The sequence below is a fragment of the Leptodactylus fuscus genome, chromosome 2, assembly GCF_031893055.1.
Source record: "Leptodactylus fuscus isolate aLepFus1 chromosome 2, aLepFus1.hap2, whole genome shotgun sequence".
Classification (NCBI taxonomy): domain Eukaryota; kingdom Metazoa; phylum Chordata; class Amphibia; order Anura; family Leptodactylidae; genus Leptodactylus; species Leptodactylus fuscus.
Window position 1 is genome coordinate 239136215 of NC_134266.1, and position 21559 is coordinate 239157773.

Here is a 21559-nt window from a genome sequence, read left to right on the forward strand (position 1 = left end):
TATATAGGGTTTAGGGGTTCACTTACTTTTCATGGTGTGTAATCCCTACATTTTATAGGATGATACTTTTTTAACATTTCCAGCTTCAAAGCAGATTTTTGTTCCTTCCAGTTCTAGCGATTTTCTGAAGACACGTGCATGCGGGTTCAGGCCATAGTGATATGTATGAACTCTGCACATGTTGAACTCTTATTTTTAGGAGGTTTGGTGCATTTAATTTTTTGTTTGGTTTCCGCTTTTAACAACTAATATACATTTATTTGCATTTTTTCATAAAACATTCACTTTAAATCAAAATTGCATGAAGGTGCCTGTTCGTATACAGTACCAAGTGGCATTCTGACAATGCTGCAGGTGTCTACTTTAAGAAAATATATAGGCATGGGGGGTTGGATGCTTTTTTAATGTTGCAATTTAGGTTTGATTTGTCCATCTCAAAACTGTGAAAATTGCTCTGGCTACTGGAGGTGCAAAATTTCCAGAGACCCTTGGCAGCGAAAAGGTTAAACCTATCAGTTGCTTTACCCAGCAGATAAATTATCTAACAATGCTCCATGTGATCTGCTTCTGATTTGCCAGAGATCACGGTTGTCTTCAGTTAACCAGAACTCAGACTATCAATGAGTTTGTATTGAGCTCCGAACATCAGAACGAGGAACTCATGAGAACACATTAAGAGTCGGAGTTCTGATTCACAGATAATGGTGGAATGTTTCTTTAATATATAAATCCAGTTACAAATAAAAACCAAAAACTGAAACTGCTAAACAATTGCTAATACATGTTAAGTATACTGTTCACATAGCTAATGTTTCTTGGACGATAGCTAGAAGCCCTATGATGACTAGAACTGGGGGAAAACTCAGGAGTCTTCAGTTCATCCTTCCACCATCATGCTATGAGATGTATGCTCCCTAAGCTTCCAAACACTAAAACCTAAGCACAGTAATAGGGAATAAACTGTAAAACAGCAGCTGTCATGGACAGTATATATGCTGAATATCTGAAAGGGACCATGCGAGAGCCAGAAAGCCCCATAGGGGGCACTGAAGTCTTGACAGTGACAGCGACATTGTATAATATAGTATAGATTCCACGTAAGACTCACGTACCTGCACAAAGTCTGCCTGTCTGGCATCGAGGGGAACAACTGAAGAGTCATGAGAGACCAGAACTTCACGCAGAAGAGTAAGAGTTTGATTTAACGCAGAACTTGGGCCGAGGTCCGCAGGAGGCAGCTCCACCTAAACAACAGGCTCCAGGTTACAGAATGCTGGAAACTACATTCACATTGACATGAGATTGGCAAATACTATGAATGAGAAAGGCTCCAGCGGCCTTTCATTTAAGCTAGGTAATTTGGAGAGGAACGCCAAACTTGGGTTCCGATCCAAATTCTGACCCTGCTTTCCACCGCAGGTTTGCTGGCCGATTACTCTCAGACACAATGGGGCTAACCAGCTTGAGTCTTGTGCCGCAGGTTCTTTAGCTGAAATTGCTGCAGAACCCGACTACTGAAATCAATGGGAGGCCAATTCCATCTGGAATTTGGGGCTGGCAAAATACAACATTAAATTCTATAAATAGATGCGCACCATTTTGTGATGCACCACTTGTAGAATGCTATACGTCCAGCCCCAGCCCCCTAGCAGAGTACTGACTTTACTGGGGGTCTTCTTGTTGCAGGAGAAGGACATTATTACATGGCAGTCATTCAGATGTCCAGAACAGTTTGGCTCACCATTTTGCCTCATAAAGGAAGGTTCCCTAGAAAAGGAGGCTGGGGGAACCCCAATACATATAATTGAAGGGTCTCAAGAGAAAGGCATCAGAGTCTACCTTCAGTTAAATTGAATATTCAATTTTCTATAAAGTTATATGTTAATACTCCAGATAAATTACTGTTCATTTTTAACAATTCTCCATTCCCTTGGCCATATTTGTCTGAAACGGAAACAATATAAAGAAATCTTCTCTGTGTCTTGCTTACTGCCTTGCGTCTAGTTATCAGACAACTGGCTATAGCAGGAGCCTCCATCCTCTGTCTTACCTGCAGTATGAGAAAGTAAGATCAGTAAAGGGATTGTCCACGGGTTGGTCAACAGCTGGCCTTCGCGCTGATCAGCTTTACTGGGCCGCTTCTGATACCAATACTATACACAACATGGTGCCAGAAGTCGTTGGCTGCGATCCCTGCACATTGGATAAGCACCGGTACTATTGTTGAAGTCAATGGGAGCTGAGCTGCAGTACCGAAGCCCAGTCGTTATAAGCCTGAGTTCACACGGGGTATTTTGGTCAGGATTTTGAGGTCATATCCACCTCAAAATCCTTATCAAAAAGATTCCTCCCGTTGAAATCAATGGGAGCTGTTCAGTTCTTTTTTTCCGGGAGTGGTTTGTTTTGGCTCCCAGAAAAAAGAAGTGACATGCTCATTCTTCAGGTGGAGTCGCCTCACCTGAATACACTCCCTCCTCCTGACTAGGCCCATTTATTTGGGCCTAATCCGGAGCGGAGTGCGCGACTTAATGCCACTGCACTACACTGGCATCCAGTCACAGATACCTGTACTTTGGACCGGAACCGTTCCAGACCAAAAAAACCTTGTGTGAACCGGACATGGCCTAAAGGGATCAGCGCCTACTACTTTCGGCTCCTTGTTGTGGATAGCAATGGAATCAGAAGTGACTCAGTCCAGCTTATCAGTGGATGTGCAAACAGCTGCCCCCACCAATGAGTTGAGATATTTGTGGCCTATACTACAGGTCGGCCATAAAAACCTAAAATTCTGGAAAGCACCATTTTCTACATCCCTTACCTGGTCTCAAGTCATAACTGGAACAGATGAGAGATTAACCCCCGTGTTCCCTTTAGGCTGGATTCACAACTGAATCCAGCAGAATCCGCTTAAGATCAATGGAAAGAAGAGGACTTTTCTCTCCGCCAGTTTCAGTATAAAACCAACGGACCCCACTATAGTCTATGGGATCCATGGGTTTCGGCTGGTAACCCCTTTTTAAGCCGATAGGGTCTTAGTCTTTGGGTACCCATGTGAACCCCAAAAGACAGAAACCCAAACACTAGAGTGAATCTAGTGTGAGACTGTTTCAGGAACATGACAAACAATAAGATTATCTCCTGTTTACTTTTCTCATTCATTTTTATATTTATAATGTTCCTTCAAATGTTCTGATCTTTAGTTATTTACTTCTATAGAACGTCAGGTGACAAACACTTCATCTGTACCTAGAAAGAATACATTATGGATCTCTTTATTCTATACAGAACACCAGACCATAGAAAAGCTTTTGTGCCGAGTGCCCCTTCATATACGTGTAGAACATAACACGTCTCTAAACAATGTATAGAAATGACAGCCGTCCTGTCCTAAGATTTTATAAGATAATCATACAGCCCAGCATCTCATCACTTTACAGCGACACGCAAAACACGTGGAAATGTAGAAGAATAATGTACCACCTTGTGATTCAACATTGGATGATATGTTAGGGTAATGGGCATACATCTGCCATGGTAAATTAGCCACATCTGCTGTATTGTTCTACCTTCCATGTATTATATCTAATAAAGCCAAACAATGTAGAGCACAGTACACATTGCTACAAAATAGTCTGGATGACATGGCTACATGCAGGCCATCCGTCACTATCTCCCCATGCAGTAATGTGGTGGATACGTATTACACCGGGCCTTTTGTAATGTGCATTTCCAGGTTTAATTACATTTAATGTTTTTAATTTTTTTATATTGAATCTGAACCTAGAAGTATATACAAAGTTTATGTAGATTGTGAGCCCCATATAAGGATCACAACATACTTTTTTTTTTCTTTCCTATCAGTATGTCTTTGTAGAACGGGAGGAAATCCACTCAAACACAGGCAGAACATACAAACTCCTTGCAGATGTTGTTCCTAGCGGGATTCAAACCCAGGACTCCAGCGCTGCAAGGCTCCAGTGCTAACTACTGAGCCACCGTGTTGCACCTCCAAATCAATAATTGTGCTATGTAGATGCCGTCAATAAACCATAAACGTACCATTGTGGCCACAAACCAAAAGAGATAATATTTTTATGAATATGCCTGGAAGTGCACAGGAGGCGGGGCCTGATTTGCCAACAGACAGTTGTAAATGCTCTAGCTCTACCCTGAAATCATTACCCAATGTCTGTCCTTTTTTTTTTTTAGACTGTCTGCCTCACAGTTCCCTACAGACAAATCTGGTAATTCAGGCCCCGCCCCTGATGCACTAACAGGATAATTTGCATATCAATAAAAATATGATCATCTCAGAATTGCTTTATTGGTTTTCAGCAACAAAGCTATGTTTCTGCTCCTATAAAAGATAAGATAAGATATTCCTTTAATAGTCCCACAATGGGGAAATTTCAGTGATACAGTTTCATAGATGGTACAGTAGTATATAACAAGAGAGAAACACATAGAAGCTCATGGCAGATAGAGAAATCCTAGGACTCATAGCAACTAAAAAAGAAAGAAACACAGACACACTGCAGGATCATTTAGTTCTCTGTGCGGAGTGATGTTAATAATAATAATAATAATAATAATAATAATAATAATAATAATAATAATAATAATACAGCCGACTTGGTTGGAGGACACGAGGAGGGGGGTCACAGCATGTAGATATAACAAGCAGAAATTTTTTGCAGAGGTGGGGGACATATGCAGCTATCATGATAACATGTGGCAGTTCTTGGTAGGTGGTGAGATCTCCTGCTCACAGCTGATAGTTCGGTATCTTGTATCAGCACTATTGTCCTTTTAACCACAAAAGAAAATGCCCCAAATGTCCTTCATCACAAGCCCTCCTCCTCCTCCTTACCACAGTGTTCTACTGCCCCAAGGAAGTCAGAGACCATCCAGGTATACAGGGTGCTGCTCTCTTGCCAAGCTTCCATAACTCCTGGGGTAGGTGGGTGATGGTAGGTTCCCAGGCTGTAGCAGAGTCCCACGTGTCCACAGTAATAGAAAGAAAGAAATACCAGTCAGCTGTAGCATCTTCACACATCAGCAATAGATGCCAAAAATCATCTCCTTGAAGAAGAAGTCCACACTTCCATGTAGGTTTTCCTCCATGCCGCATGGTGAGCCATGCTGTCCTAGCTGGGGGGATGGTAACAGGCACATGTGGAAACCAGCTGAACCAGGTCTTGAGTCCATGCTTTACAATGGAAAACAAAAGGAACAAAATACTCCACAGGGTCTTCCATTCGATTTATAGTTGCTAAATTCATAGTGCTAGATTGCTTGTTACAGGATTTAAAAAGAAACGTATATGAGGGAACCATTTGTTTGGGAATTTTGGACCTCAAAGACTTATACAGTATGATTTATGCCAGAGAACTGGAGTAGGTTAGTATTGGCGGATCAAGGCTGGGCTTTTTATGTTTGATTCATAGAAACATAAGAGACTTCTATATGAATTCAGAGCAATATGGATATACAATGTGGCCATAAGAACATGGCTTAACAACAGGAAGGAAGGGAGAGAGAAAGGAAGGAAGGAAGGAAGGAAGGAGGGAGGGAAGGAAGGAAGGAAGGGAGGGAGGGAGGGAGGAAGGAAGGAAGGAAGGAAGGAAGGAAGGGAGGGAGGGAGGGAGGAAGGAAGGAAGGAAGGGAGGGAGGGAGGAAGGAAGGAAGGAAGGAAGGAAGGAAGGAAGGGAGGGAGGGAAGGGAGGGAGGGAGGGAAGGGAGGGAGGGAGGGAAGGAAGGGAGGGAGGGAGGGAGGGAGGGAGGGAGGGAGGGAGGGAGGGAGGAAGGAAGGGAGGAAGGAAGGAAGGAAGGGAGGGAGGGAGGGAGGAAGGGAGGGAGGAAGGGAGGGAGGGAGGGAGGGAGGAAGGAAGGAAGGAAGGAAGGAAGGAAGGGAGGGAGGGAGGAAGGAAGGAAGGAAGGAAGGAAGGAGATAAAAACTAAAAGAAAGAAAACGTTTTTCTAACCTAGAAGATAAGTCTTTATAATACATCTGTGTGCATAAGACTTTCCCTTTAAAGAGGACCTTTAACCACTCCCACCAACTCGAGTTCTTTGCTCCCTTCAATAAGTGCACCTCCACCGATTCAAGCACAGATGCAATTGTTTTCTCACCATCTTGCTCTTTACTATCATTTAGGTGGTCTCAGGGAGGAGCAGACAAGGAGGGGTTAAGCCGCCTTGCAGTCGGCCACGTGAAATTTTCCAAGATAGGACACTGATTCATTTCTATGGGCCCGTATACAAGACTGTGAATGACACGGTGCCGTGGGCAACAAACAGTCCGGGTCACAAGATCTAGAACAGGTCCTATTCCTGTCCAATTTTGTGGCCCTGCTTCCGCAGCTCCCATTCAATGAATGAATGGGGCCATGGAAGCATAGCGGCACATGGATGAAATCACACGGTAGGAAAGGCACGGTCAGCGGTAAGCACATGGTCGTGTTCAACCAGCCTTATTCTGAGCGCAGACATGGCCTGCCTCCGATTAGAGCTCTGACACACCCTCTGTATCTGGCATCACCCACTTGACACAAAAATAAAAACGTAATAATCATATCAGGCACCAAAAATAACTGCATCAATTATTTTAGAACGGTGGGGGCTTGAGAAAAAATTCTCAAAGGATGCCAAGAACTGGGCTGGTGGAGTTGGTGAAAGGTACTTTAACGCCAACCCCCGCCATGTTGTGATCTTTACAGGTAACTTAATACAACCTAAAATCTGTTTGTTTGCATTTTACCTTTTTTTTTTTATAAGAAAACTATTTTTTGCTATTCTGTGGTAGTTATTTATACTCCTCCCTCCTCCCCAATGTCTCGGGCACATAAACAACATTGGCAGTGCAGGATGTATTCTAAGCAGAGCTATATCTGTGAATGCGATAATTCGTGATCATTTACAACAGGCTTTATATAGCAAAATAGAAAACTAGAAGCTTCGACAAGCGTGAGCATCGTGCAATGTCAAGGTGAAAACATCATCATACTTCAGACTTAAATGAAGGTACAAATACCCCTGAACACGCCAAATCCGAGACCAGAAACAGCTTGTTCACAGTAAGATCAATACCAGTAATAATCTGGCGAGAAGCTCACTTTGTGTCATGTACCATCGCGACAAAATGTACCTCACTAGCTGACTGAAAGAAAAGCAAAAATCTAGGATTTTGGGTTCATCCTTAGCTAATAGTGAATTAATACACACAAAAAATTCACAAAAAATATTAAATCATATTAATCATAAAGGGTTTCCTTTATATGGGCCATAAATAAGAGATCGGTGGGGAGCATACTAAGGGAGGGGCTTGTTTTCGAGGCACAGCTTCGTACTTTTTAGTGGGATTATCCTTCACACCCCACAACACCGCTACTAAAGGAGAAGGTCTAAAATATGGAGCAAAAAACAAAGGGGATGTGGCGCTTACAAGAAAAGCTTCAGGGGATCCGAGATTCTAAAGCAGAATGCACCTTTATTTCTTTATACAAGCCTTCATACTGGGAAGAATGGACAAATACCAAAATGTCCCCACTAATATTAATAATAACTGTAAAGCTTGGTGTTAAATGATATGGCCACCGTATGGTATAATGTTATCATTTCCATTAAGCACTATAGAAGGTAAAGGCTGGGACACAGTTCCTGGTGAAGTCAGGTAGGCTAGAGGGAGTATATAGTTTAGATAAATTAGGGGGAAATATATAAGAAATAGAGAAACCTCTTGAGCCGACCACCCAAATTTGCACAGAAAAACGGTCTTTTCTACAGTCAGTCCTCACAAAGAAAGAAGTGTACAGAATGTGGGATAAATCATCTAATGGAGTCAAGAAGTATGTACAGTCCCTAAGTGATGATACAAAATCCAAAATCATTTTATGTATTCCTCAGCATATTACCTAGAACCAGATATCACATCAGTATATTACACAGAACCAGGTATCACATCAGTATATTACACAGAACCAGCTATCGCATCAGTATATTACACAGGACCAGCTATCACATCAGTATATTACACAGAACCAGGTATCACATCAGTATATTACACAGAACCAGTTATCACATCAGTATATTACACAGAACCAGTTATCACATCAGTATATTACACAGGACCAGCTATCACATCAGTATATTACACAGAACCAGATATCACCTCAGTATATTACACAGAACCAGATATCACCTCAGTATATTACACAGAACCAGGTATCACATCAGTATATTACACAGAACCAGGTATCACATCAGTATCTTACACAGAACCAGGTATCACATTAATATATTACACAGAAACAGGTATCACATCAGTATATTACACAAAACCAGATATCACATCAGTATATTACACAGGACCAGATATCACATCAGTATATTACACAGAACCAGATATCACATCAGTATATTACACAAAACCAGGTATCACATCAGTATATTACACAGAACCAGCTATCACATCAGTACATTACACAGAACCAGGTATCACATCAGTATATTACACAGAACCAGGTATCACATCAGTATCTTACACAGAACCAGGTATCACATCAGTATATTACACAGAACCAGGTATCACATTAATATATTACACAGAAACAGGTATCACATCAGTATATTACACAAAACCAGATATCACATCAGTATATTACACAGGACCAGATATCACATCAGTATATTACACAGAACCAGCTATCACATCAGTATATTACACAGAACCAGCTATCACATCAGTATATTACACAGAACCAGGTATCACATCAGTATATTACACAGGACCAGCTATCACATCAGTATATTACACAGGACCAGCTATCACATCAGTATATTACACAGAACCAGTTATCACATCAGTATATTACACAGAACCAGTTATCACATCAGTATATTACATAGTACTAGGTATCACATCAGTATATTACACAGGACCAGCTATCACATCAGTATATTACACAGAACCAGTTATCACATCAGTATATTACACAGGACCAGCTATCACATCAGTATATTACACAGAACCAGTTATCACATCAGTATATTACACAGGACCAGCTATCACATCAGTATATTACACAGGACCAGCTATCACATCAGTATATTACACAGAACCAGGTATTACATCAGTATATTACACAGAACCAGGTATCACATCAGTATATTACACAGAACCAGGTATCACATCAGTATATTACACAGAACCAGTTATCACATCAGTATATTACACAGAACCAGATATCACCTCAGTATATTACACAGAACCAGATATCACCTCAGTATATTACACAGAACCAGGTATCTCATCAGTATATTACACAGAACCAGGTATCATATTGGTATATTACACAGAACCAGCTATCACATCAGTATATTACACAGACATGGTATTATACAGGCATGGTATCATACACAAGTCAATACAACACAAACACATAACACAGGGGACCTCAACTCTTTCTTACTACCCTGCTGCCTTGCACATCTCCTAGTTGAAGATGGCCCCATCATTTGTGCTTCCCAACCTGGCTTCTCTCATGTTCTTAGTCGTCTTTATGGATCACCTTCTCATTCTAATCCATATCCCTTTAGCTCTTGGTCTTCAGTATGGTTCCCGCTCCCGTTCCTGGTTTATGGCATGGTTTCCCTTTACTTCTAACCTTGACAATAATTACTAACATTTCATAGGCAAAAATCTGAAAGTCCACCTGGACACAACCCAAGAATGTCCATCTTGGTGTGGGGTATGCGTAAAAACGGTCCCATTTGTGGCCTTGTTCCCGAGATAGTCTTGGATAAATTGTCTTGTATGACTAGTTGACAAATAAGTTGGGCACCTCAGTGGCAGATTACAATGATGATGACATGGGCTCTCTTCTTCTGTGTGATGTTGGACACTTTTCTCTCCTGAAGTCTCTTACTTGTCTCTTTCTTGCTGTAGTCCGGCGATGAGGTACAGCACAGAGCAGCGGCCATATTGGCCTCACACTGTATGTAACTCAAATGTTTGGTCTTTTTAAAGGGATCCCACTGAAAAATTTGCTCAGAAAAGTGGTCTTTAACTGCACAAAGGGATGGTCAGCTTATAGAGAAGTAGCTTCCATAGAGTATAACAGGAAGATAATGTGTCATTGAAAAACATCCGTCTATAAGAGGGTGGGTCTTATTCAAGGAGACAGACTAAGACAGACTCCATAGCAAACTATTGATTGGGCCCCCCCTAGGCCTCACACACCGATATCCCTTTTACTGGCCCCCATTACAGTATAAAGCCCCCTTTGCGTGTCCTCACACGGTATAATGCACCTTCTCCTGGCACCTGTATAGTAAACCACCTCCTTTACTCGCCCTAACCATGGGAAAAAGACCCATTTTCTGGACTTCACACAGTATAATGCCCTTTTCCTGTCGATAAAATAACATTCCCTTTTCTAGTACCCACACAGTATAACACCTCCTTTCCTATTTCCAACACTGTATGAAACTACCTTTCCTGGAACCCCACATGATATATTGCTTCACTTACCTACCCCCCCACAAAGTATATTGTCTGTTTTACTGGCACGCCACCTTTAGTGACCCCCGTGCAGTATCTGCCCCATGTTATGGCTTTCCTACAGTAACTGCCCCTATACAGTGACTTTAGGCAAACACATAAGTAACAGCTGCTATTTACCTACCGCTCCCCACTCCTGACCATGACTTTCTCCCGCTCTCCCTTCAGCCTCCATGAGGCCTTGTGCTTCACGCATCACGTTCAGATGCTCAATAGCGTCTGCAACATCCTAACAGTGTTCAGCATCTGGACGTCTGAATATTATTATGTTATATCATTAACCCAGCAGGTAACAGCCTATTTACGGAAAAAAAGGAAGTGGAGCCTCCTAAAGTCAAAGGCCCAATAACAACCACCATTGTATCCAACTGAATCTGCATCCTCAGGATGACACAGATAGAGCTGGAATGGAGGCCACCACATGAAACAGGGATACATTGCCTGACATGTGACACCTGGTACAAAAGCACGGTTTGCCCCCACGGTGGCTCAGTGGTTAGCACTGGAGCCTTGCAGTACTGGAGTTCTGGGTTCGAATCCTGCCAGAAACAACATCTGCAAGGAGTTTGTATGTTCTCCCCGTGTTTGTGTGGATTTCCTCCCATTCTACAAAGACATACTGATAGGAAAAAAAAAACAAAAAACATTGTGTTCCCTATATGGGGCTCACAACCTATGGTTAAAAAAAAAAGCATGGTTTGCCCGAAGGATAATGCGGCCCTGAGCATAGAGAAGTATGATGGTGTTCTGCAGCAGCTGAGGAGTGTATCAATAGGTTTAGCAGCAACTGAGTTGAGTATTGTAATGCTCTACAAAAGCAGAGGTATATTATGATATAATGCATGCATTTCCTACTACAGAATATGTGTTCTAGGGAAAAGGGACGATCCAAATTTTTAATTTTTTTTTATTTTTTTTTACTGCAATTTTTTGTCTTGAACCCCAAGTGGTCTGATCACCAATACAAAGCCTACAATAGAGCAGCCTGTAATAGAAGTGAATGCCAGACAAGCCTAGGAGTCTTGAATAGGCTCCCAGCTGTCATGGAAATGGATGGTCATCCCCAGATCCTATTCCGAGTGGAGTGATCCCCCACCAAAATGGTGCTGGAAAATGGCACCTCAGTCAAATTTGACTGAGGCACCGAGGACCGTAATGCCCGCGATCAGTGCAGAAAGACACAGCTTCTATGGCGGCTACTCAGATCCTAAGCAGCCGCCATATTTAAATACCCAACATCTGCCGTAATAGCACAGGGAATGTCAGAAAGGGGTTAAGGCCTGAATTTTAATTATTTTAAGTTGCTATAAAGTTTGGAAACATGTGACTGCATTTTTAAGGACTTTCTATATTCTTACAAGTACTAAATCTTTACAAAAATGGCAAAAAAAATGTAAAAAACATGGTAAATGAGAATGATAAATGGTAAAATCCAGAATTATTTTTTTCTTTTTTTAATGTAGATTGTGAGCCCCACATAGAGCTCACAATGTACATTTTTTCCCTATCAGTATGTATTTGGAATATGGGATGGAAATCCATGCAAACACAGGGAGAACATACAAACTCCTTGCAGATGGTTTTTTGCCCTTGGCGGGATTTGAACACCAGGACTCCAGCGCTGCAAGGCTGCAGTGCTAATCACTGAGCCACCATGTGGACCTGTAAAATCCATAAATTGTAATACTTGGAAATAGAGACAAGAACAGATGACCTGGAGGGATTAGGCAAAAGATAGAAACACTCTTTAATTTACAAAACTTTGGTGCCAGCCCCCCTGCAGGCAATGAAGCAGAGACCCCTGCTGACCAGCTGGTGGGAGGGGCAGCAGAAGCGATGCTTCTATTTCACAGGTCATATCGTGACCTGCTCAAGTAAAAACACACACACAAAAAAAAAGGACTGTGTAAGCCAGGCCTAACTGCTGGATTTCTTCACAAATACAGTCGAATACTGAGGTTCCCACCCTCAAGACATACCCTATAACCAACAGATTGTTGGGGAATTTATTAACAAAATAACCCCTTTAAGGAAGATATAAGGCTTGTCATACACATCTCCCAGAATCACATAGCGACATAAAAACAGCTGAACACAAAATAAAAAATAACATAAGAGAGCAACTCTAGAACATATACGTACAGATGCCATACATTAAAACTGTCCTTATGCTAGAAAACCACCTAAAGTACTGTATATGATCAAACCTAAAATAGATGTATCGCCCCAGCGGTCAGCATATAAATTCATTGTATGTGGTATATCAGACAAATCACTGCAATGACTTCTATATTAAATGAGGTTTACACCATGAATTGCAGAATACACAGTTCCATAGATGGCCCGGACATGCCTGTGCACTTGCCTGCTAAGCCAAGGCATGAAAGGAAGATAAAAACCCAGAATGTGATCCAATCCGGCCTCAAAAAGAAAAATCCCCCTCGATCTTTTCCACCAGTGACTCTCCCAGTTTTATTCCCCTAGGACACGTTGCAGCAGATTTTTTGCATCCAGATGCAGAACTTTACATCTATCCACATCAAAACTAAATAGATGCCCAAACACTCAGTGTGTTTCCACTCTCTGGATGCCATCCTTAAAGGGGTTGCTCAGGAGAAATCATTTTTGGAAAGGAGGCCAGGGAAGGTGATAATAAAAGCCAAAGAAAAACCCTCACCTTTTCCTGGTGATCCAGGGTCTCCCTCTGCAGCCCGGAGACTTGTTTTGGCAGAAGTCCTTGTCGCACCTGACACACCCCATCTCCCTGCAGCCTAAGAAAAGGACACGGGACGACACAGGTGATGTACACAAGTGACACCCCGGTTCCTTTACTGATTGGCCTCAGTGTTTATAGGCAGCAGGGATGTCTGCCAAAGCAAGACCCAGAACAGCAGGACCAGACCATGTAGGAACGGGCCAAGCATATTATACTTAAAAGTAGTGGTGGAGTGTGTATGTTACTCCATGTAACTGTATGGGACTGTCTGAGTTAGCTGAGCACAGTACTTTGCTTCCATTCAGCAGTCCCATAGAAGTTAATATAGCAGCAAATGCGCTCAAGAGTCACTCCATTAAAACGGGAGAACATGGGACACTCATTCTCATGACTGGTGTGGTTGGCCGGACTCCTCCACAATCAGATATTTATCACCTTGTCTGTGGATAGATGGTAAGATGTAATCCTCTAATCTATCTACTAGACATCTATGACTAATAAATCACCCATCTATCCAGATTAGCTTTCGTGACACCCACAAATACAGTCAAAAATGATAAGAAGAAAATGGCAGCTAACCGGTGTCGATCACAGATGTTTTGCTTTGTAGAAAACCAGAGGTGGTCACACAATGGAGAGCCAGGTCTATGCTCCAGAAGATTTATTTCCAACCGTTACCAGGAGTGTAAAATATATCACTTACTGACACAGCCGTATACCTCCTGCGCCGGCCACCTACCTTGTCCAGCAGTTTGCTTGCATGTAAGGTCAGACTGTTGAAGAATATCTTTTTACTCAATAAGTGCATTTCTTCGATTGTAGTCAGTAGTGCAGATCCACTTGTGCCGACGATAGCACTAAAAGAAGATGGCGGCTTTTAGATATGTGTCTTATAGCGAATGAAGTACCAGCAGTGAGATGTACAGTAATACAGCAGATAGGAGGACACAACATGGCCAATCATTGCAGCAATACTATTAGTGTTTAGTATTGTATGTTTGGTTTATCTCTCCCCTTAATAATACCATAGTAGAATTAAAGGGGCTGTCCAAACTTGTTTTCTAATAATATATTACGAATTTCTAAATGGAATCCCCCTCAAAACGCACCTCAAAAATGCCTCCTATTCAGTCAGTAGCATTTTTGTCCTCCAGTTAATTTTTTTAAATAGACGGACAAAAAGTGACATGGCCTATCTTCAGGCAGATTCCATCTTGAAAAACCCACTGAAATCAATGGGAGATGGAAAGAACTCAACTCATTTTTTTGTCGCGGTTTTTGATCAAAAACAGTTTTTTCCAGTATGCAAAAAGAAAAACTCCATGTGAACATACCCTTACAATACTTATCCTTTATACACAGTCCCATTAAAGTGAATGGAGTACTAATGCTTCGTTCACAAAGGTTACTAGGAGTCCCTATCTTGTGATTCCTGGAAATCCTACTGTTTAGAACCCCTGCAATCAGACACTTATCCCTTATCCTGAGGGTAGCAAAACATGTTGTTAGCGGGAAAACCCCTTTAATAAAGTGGAGACCCTCTTTTGAGACCTACATCAGAGCAGAGCCAAGAAGAGCAGAACCAGAGTGAAGAGCAAGAGAGCAGAGGCCGGAGCAAGAGAGCAGAGGCCGGAGCAAGAGAGCAGAGGCCGGAGCAAGAGAGCAGAGGCCGGAGCAAGAGAGCAGAGGCCGGAGCAAGAGAGCAGAGGCCAGAGCAAGAGAGCAGAGGCCGGAGCAAGAGAGCAGAGGCCGGAGCAAGAGAGCAGAGGCCGGAGCAAGAGAGCAGAGGCCGGAGCAAGAGAGCAGAGGCCGGAGCAAGAGAGCAGAGGCCGGAGCAAGAGAGCAGAGGCCGGAGCAAGAGAGCAGAGGCCGGAGCAAGAGAGCAGAGGCCGGAGCAAGAGAGCAGAGGCCAGAGCAAGAGAGCAGAGGCCAGAGCAAGAGAGCAGAGCCAGGAGCAAGAGAGCAGAGCCAGGAGCAAGAGAGCAGAGGCCGGAGCAAGAGAGCAGAGGCCGGAGCAGAGGCCGGAGCAGAGGCCGGAGCAGAGGCCGGAGCAGAGGCCGGAGCAGAGGCCGGAGCAGAGGCCGGAGCAGAGAGAAGAGGCCGGAGCAGAGAGCAGAGGCTGGAGCAGAGAGCAGAGGCCGGAGCAGAGAGCAGAGGCCGGAGCAGAGAGCAGAGGCCGGAGCAGAGGCCAGAGCAGAAAGCAAGAAAGCAGACAGTAAGGCCAGAGTAAAGAGAGCAGACAGCATGGGCCAAAGCAGACAGCACAGGCCAGAGCAGAAAGCAAAAAAGCAGACAGTAGGGTCAGAGCAGAGAGTGGCTACAATGATGGGAGTACCTTTTAACCATAAAGGATTATGAAAAGATCTTTAATACGAGTTATATGCCAATCCCAGTGCCAGACATTACTCACGCAGTCTATTTCTGTCCGTCATGGTACTTGGTTTGGTCCCATTATATTATTTAGATCTAAGTTACACACACAGAACTGCCATCTATCATTTGCTATGTATTGTTTGTTACATCTAGGTTTCTAATTTTCCGCTGCTCTCTTATGTAACTCAATATGTTCACTTCACAAATACTAAATAATGACTATGGAAATATTTCAATATAAATGTCTCTGCATTATGCAACAGCACATCCAGGGAATATCACCCAATCCACCACCGTAATTGCTTTGCACCTCTATAACCACTGAAGTATAACTCAGCACAATGTCACCTCACTACCTGCCGGCAAAATTCACATGCTAAAGGGATTTCTCCTCTGTGGACAATCCTTGTTTAATAGAAACCTAGGCAGGAAACCTAGCATTAAGGGCGTATTCACACAACCCTGTGCGGGTTGCATTTCCCAGACTGAAATTGGAATGCGTGGCTTTGCCATAACCAGATAGAATTTTGTAAAAATTAAAAAAAAACAAAAAAAACATTTTGACAAATATAAATAATTGGCAAAAATTGCAGAGTTAGTGGATGTTCGATTAGAAACTTCTATTGCAGGTAGAAAGAAAAATTGACAGACTAGTGCAGCAAGCTTTACTATTTTATACATAGAATGCCAGGTCACTTAGACACTGTATGGTGCCTTATTGTTTCCCCCTACACACAGTATTATGCCCCACTGTTGGCCCCTACACACAGTGCAGTGCAATTAAATAGGGGCTTTTCAAACAGTTACACTCACACAGCTAACAGTCTCCCTAGTTATGTGCTCATATAGGACAATATAAGGATCAGAGCTGTACACTGTGCTGCCAGTAGGCATGGATGACACGGTCTCTAGCTGCCTACATATTGCTGTGCTGTTCCTCAGCACAGCATTACACGGATGACACTGTCTCTAGCTGCCCATGTATTACTGTGCTGTGAGGGGTACAGCGATGGAAAAAATGTTTTAATAATCAAATGGAGGACTATAATGTGCAATACACGAATACAGAGATTGCTGTCTCAGAAGTACTTACCTTATCGTGTGGTGGTAAAATTTCAGTAGGTTGGAGATTTTATACAACAGGACCGCCCCAGGCTCGGCAATGATAACTTGCTCAATGCGAACCTAAAATAAACATAAGAATACCATTCACCACTACATATTGTGAACTTATTCAGCATTAACAAGCCCAAATACTGGGAAGAAGAGAGTCGTATTACTAACTGTATATGCAGTGAAGTGAGGACAGGCGGCAGATTAATGGAAATGAGACAAAAATGCTGAATTGTTGTATTACTTATTCCCCTAAGGCACATGGGCACCCCAAACCTTGGGAGTGACTGCAGTAAAGTATAATATCCCCCTATTTTCATCCATTAAAGTCTAAAGAGACAGGACATGGACTTGAAGGCCAGTACACTAAGGGGTGTCCATTCTAGGACCGTCATAGGACTGTAGCACTTACTGTAGTACTTACTTACTTACTTAGGCCGGCAGTGAATTCCATACGGATTTACTTGCCAGTCAAAGAAACTCCTGGTTTAGCTCTTGAGTGTGACCCCTGTCAAACAACTCCCCGTATCTCAGCTTCCTGGTCTTTTTTCTTTCGTGGAAGGGGATTGTGAGAAATTTAAGGAGGACCAGTCCTCATTCCTGATATTTCTGTAAATACTTGACTTCATTACAATATAGCAATTCTGTGACATTTTCTCTTAAAACTCTACCTTGTGCTGTCCCTCTGTCACTCCTCCAGGAAATTTCTTAATAAAGTGACAACTGGGTGTAAACAGATGTAAAATAAATAATAATAATCTAAGTGGGGACACACCCCTTTTACAGTGGGAAAGGTAACACCCAGTTGGCAATTTACCTATTTTCTAAGAGGTATAACAGAGGAAAGATGCAATGCAGAGGTATAAAAGACATGCTCCAGAATTGCTGAATTATGGGGGATTTACTACTAAAATGGACATGTCAGGAGAGGGGACCTGTGCACCATGAAGAGGACCTTTTACATCCTCATAGATGTGCAGCATTATATACCACTAGAAAGCTGACATTGTACAGAATTCAGTCGGCTTTCCCGGTATGCGTCCCAAATGCTGGAGATATCAGTGCCGATAAATTTCGCACCAATATCTTCCCCAATGTCAGAAATGCGGGTCTTAGCCTAGTGTCAATACTGGGCTATGAGGAGCACACCGTACGTCAACTTTCTAGTGCTCTGTGCGTGTTCTTCCGGAGCTGGGTTCAAACTTCTACGCATGCGCAGTCAGCTATGCCGTCGGGACTCGGGCAGAGCCATTTTTTTGTGGCCACTTACCCCAGCTTACTGTGTAAGAGGCCACAAGAAAGTGACCGCTTGCACCAGGTGGGCATGCGCAGTTGGCTCTGCTTGAGGCCCGACGAAGAGCCGACTGCGCATCCGTAGAAGTTTGAACCCAGCTCTGGAAGAAGACGTGCAGTCAGGATGTTCCTGAAGAAGGGCGGCGCTGGATGTTTCTCTTGCAACATTGGGGACGCCCCCAGTGCTGCAAGAGAACTCATTTGCGTGCAGATGAAAACCGGGATTTGTACCGAACAGCTGCATGGAGAAGACATCTAAAGGTAGGAGAAGAATAGCTTTTCTTAAGGCTATTCCAACATGTGATCAAGAAAAAAATGTGATTTTAATGATAGAATCCCTTGCAATCTGTAGGCAGCATGTCACATAGCAGGAGACGCTGAGCAGATTTATATAGACTGACAGCTCTAACATACAACGGCTGAAAAGTCAAGTAGGCGGAGCTGAGATTTCAGCGGATACATGACAGGTTATGCTGAATCTTTCCCCACAACATTACATATCAATCTACTCAGCTCCTCCTGCTCTATAACATGCTGCCTAAAGGTTGGTTTACATTGTTCATGTGACAGGATCCCTTTAACATTAAGGAGCTTTTACACTCATTCCCAGATAACAGAATTGTTTCTCCTTTTGTGTTAGATTTATTTTTACTCTGCAGGGCTATTATTGTATTACTTTGACCACCCACGTTCCACTCTCATGACCTTGTCAAATAGCTCTCCGTATCTCAGCTTCCCGGTACCGCTGTGGGTGGGACCTAGTGGTGCGGTTTTTGTAAGTTGTGCCGTAAAATTAAGTTTCCCACCAGTATTAAAAAACACATATTTATATACTTAGAAATGTCACATGGAAGCACAACCTTGAGTAAGCGATTGTGTTATCGTGCTCCACACTCTGCTCGACAATAGCAATGATGAGAAATAGAGGCGATAACAACAGAATGTGACCTTCTAATGTCTTCGAGGAATTGGAAGGAAAACATTTCACACTGAGCACACATTATTCTATCTCCAGCATTGTGCCACAGAGATTTGTGAACTGTTAGAATGTTTATTCCCCTTTTTTTTCCAGAATTTAATACATTTTATAAATGGATGTATATGTAAATGTATAAAATAAGCTGTACTATGCTTTCCAATGTCCTGCTGCTCCAGACCCTACCACTTCTGTTGTGTCCATCAATGACGTGAATGGTGAACTGTCACACGTACATGAGCAGTGGTAGCCGTCATGTGAATATCTAATGAGAATCGTCACTTCCAGGCGATACGGGCCAGACTAGGGGTACTGAAGTGGTGGGGCATTAAAAAGGTGAACATAACTTTATTTCATTATTTCACAGGGTTTTTTTTTTTTTTTTCAGAAAAACCACATTTAAAACACCCTTAGGCTAAGGCGCCACATTGCGGAAACGCAGCTTTTTTTGCTGCAAATTTTGTTACGGTGTTTTGAGCCAAAGCCAAAACTCCCTTGATATTTTCCATTCCTTTTGTAGCCATTCTTGGCTTTGGCTCAAAAAACCGTAGCAAAATATGCAACAAAAAAAGGCTGCATTTCCGCAATGTGGGGCCTTAGCCTTAAATGGATTTTCCAGGCTAAAAAAATGTCGGTGCAGTGGGAGAGTCTGACACACAACACCCCTACTGACCAGCTGATACACAGAGAATGAAGCAAGGAAAAATTCCTTTAAAGGGGCTCTTCAGGCACCGCTAAAGTTATATTAAACTACCCCCCCCCCCCAGTTTTAAAATAATAACCTAAAAAAGAATGTGCTCTACTTACCGATCGTGCATGGTGGGCAGGCATTCAGGGTGTGTCTTCATCTTCATCCCCGCCTCTTCTTCCTCTGATGTCCTCCGGTCCCGTCCTCCTCCGGCGCTCGCGAACGGACTTTGATTAAAAAAAAATGACCTGGGCGCATACGCAGTAGCATGCAGCTTCTACTACGGCTACTGCGCATGCGCCCAGGTCATTTTTTTTTAAATCAAAGTCCGTTCGGGAGCGCCGGAGGAAGACGGGACCGGAGGACATCGGAGGAAGAGGAGGCGTGGATGAAGATGAAGACACACCCTGAATGCCCGCCCAGCATGCACGTTCGGTAAGTAGAGCACATTCTTTTTTAGGTTATTATTTTAAAATTGGGGGGTAGTGTAATATAACTTTTACGGTGCCTGAATAGCCTTTTTAAAGGCTATTCACGCATATATGGGGCTCTATCAGCATGATTTTGCTGATAGAGCCCCTTTAAAATCTGCATCACAGGTTTTAAAGATTTCATAAAATTCTGTCCACTTTGCTGCTACTGCATTAAAGGGGTTGTTCAGTCTTAGCCTATCCCTAGGATAGGCCAGAATTGTCTGATAAATATGAGGCTGATACCCAGACTGATCATTTCTACAGAGTTGCTGGAGACCGTCCTGTAAACAATACAAGGCCAAAAGCAGAAAGCTCTGTGCACTGTGCATATCGGCCTGACATCTTCACTACAGTTCAGCCCCCACTGATGTCAATGACAGATGAGCTGTAGTGAAGGTGCCAGGCCGGTAGACAAGGGATGAAACCTTCTGCTTCCAGGCTCTGTATACTGGATAGGTGTCAGAATAGGTTCCATACAGATGACCGGTCTGGGGGCCAGGTTTTGGACCCCTATCGATTAGATATTCTATCTTTAGAATAGGCCATAAAAAAAAATAACAACCTCTTTAAGGTGTGAATCTTGCATTTACAATTCTGCAACATAAAGCTGAGACTTTGTTCACATCTGCGGCAGAGTCTCCATTGAACACTCCATTGAAATCAATGGGAGACGGTCAGTTCTTTTACCCAGGAGCCATTTGTTCCGGCTCCAGGAAAAAAGAAGCGAGATGCTCATTCTTTCAGGCAGATTTGCCTCGTGACATCCGCCTGAAGACACTCCCTCCCCCTGACTAGGCCCAATCATTTGGACCTAATCCGGAGCGGAGTGCGTGACTGGATGCCGATGCATTGCACTGGCATTCAGTCGCAGCTACCTGTATTTTGGTCCAGAACCTGAGGCGGCCTCCAACCAAAAAACCCCGTGTGAACTTACCCTTACACTATAAGAACCCTATGTAAACCTACTGCTGTCACTATAAAGCTTTCCACATTGCTGCACCTCCCTACATCTCCTCTTCTTTTCTAATGTTATAAAAAAAATAAAAAAAATTGAAAGTTAATATCAAAAGTGTTCCAACATTATACAAATCTGGTTCCATCATTTCCTTGCATGAATACACTCATGTTTTACTGTATTGCAAAAACATAGAGAAGAATTTATCAAGCCCTGCGCTCCAGAATTCTAATGCAGAAAAGTAATTTGCAACTTTTTGACCTAATTGTACTCACTTACTTTATTGTTTTGTATTTTTATATGCGACTTTAAAAAAGTGGCAAAAATTCTAGTAAGGAAGTGTACACCAAGTGGAGTGACATTTTAGGACTTTTTGGTCCATCTTTGAGAAACAGGAAATCACTGAATATT

The 21559-nt window shown here is 42.7% G+C and overlaps 1 protein-coding gene across 1 annotated transcript in view; it reads right to left on the reverse strand.

Annotated features, from left to right (window-relative positions):
* COG6 (component of oligomeric golgi complex 6) overlaps positions 1-21559 on the reverse strand; it is a 107537-nt gene that overhangs the window by 23397 nt on the left and 62581 nt on the right. The window contains exons 12-14 of the mRNA XM_075265914.1: positions 16744-16835; positions 14017-14134; positions 1113-1244 (exon numbers count right to left, since the gene is read on the reverse strand). Of these exons, the coding sequence (XP_075122015.1) occupies positions 1113-1244; positions 14017-14134; positions 16744-16835 (342 nt within the window). The remainder of the gene's footprint in view (positions 1-1112; positions 1245-14016; positions 14135-16743; positions 16836-21559) is intronic.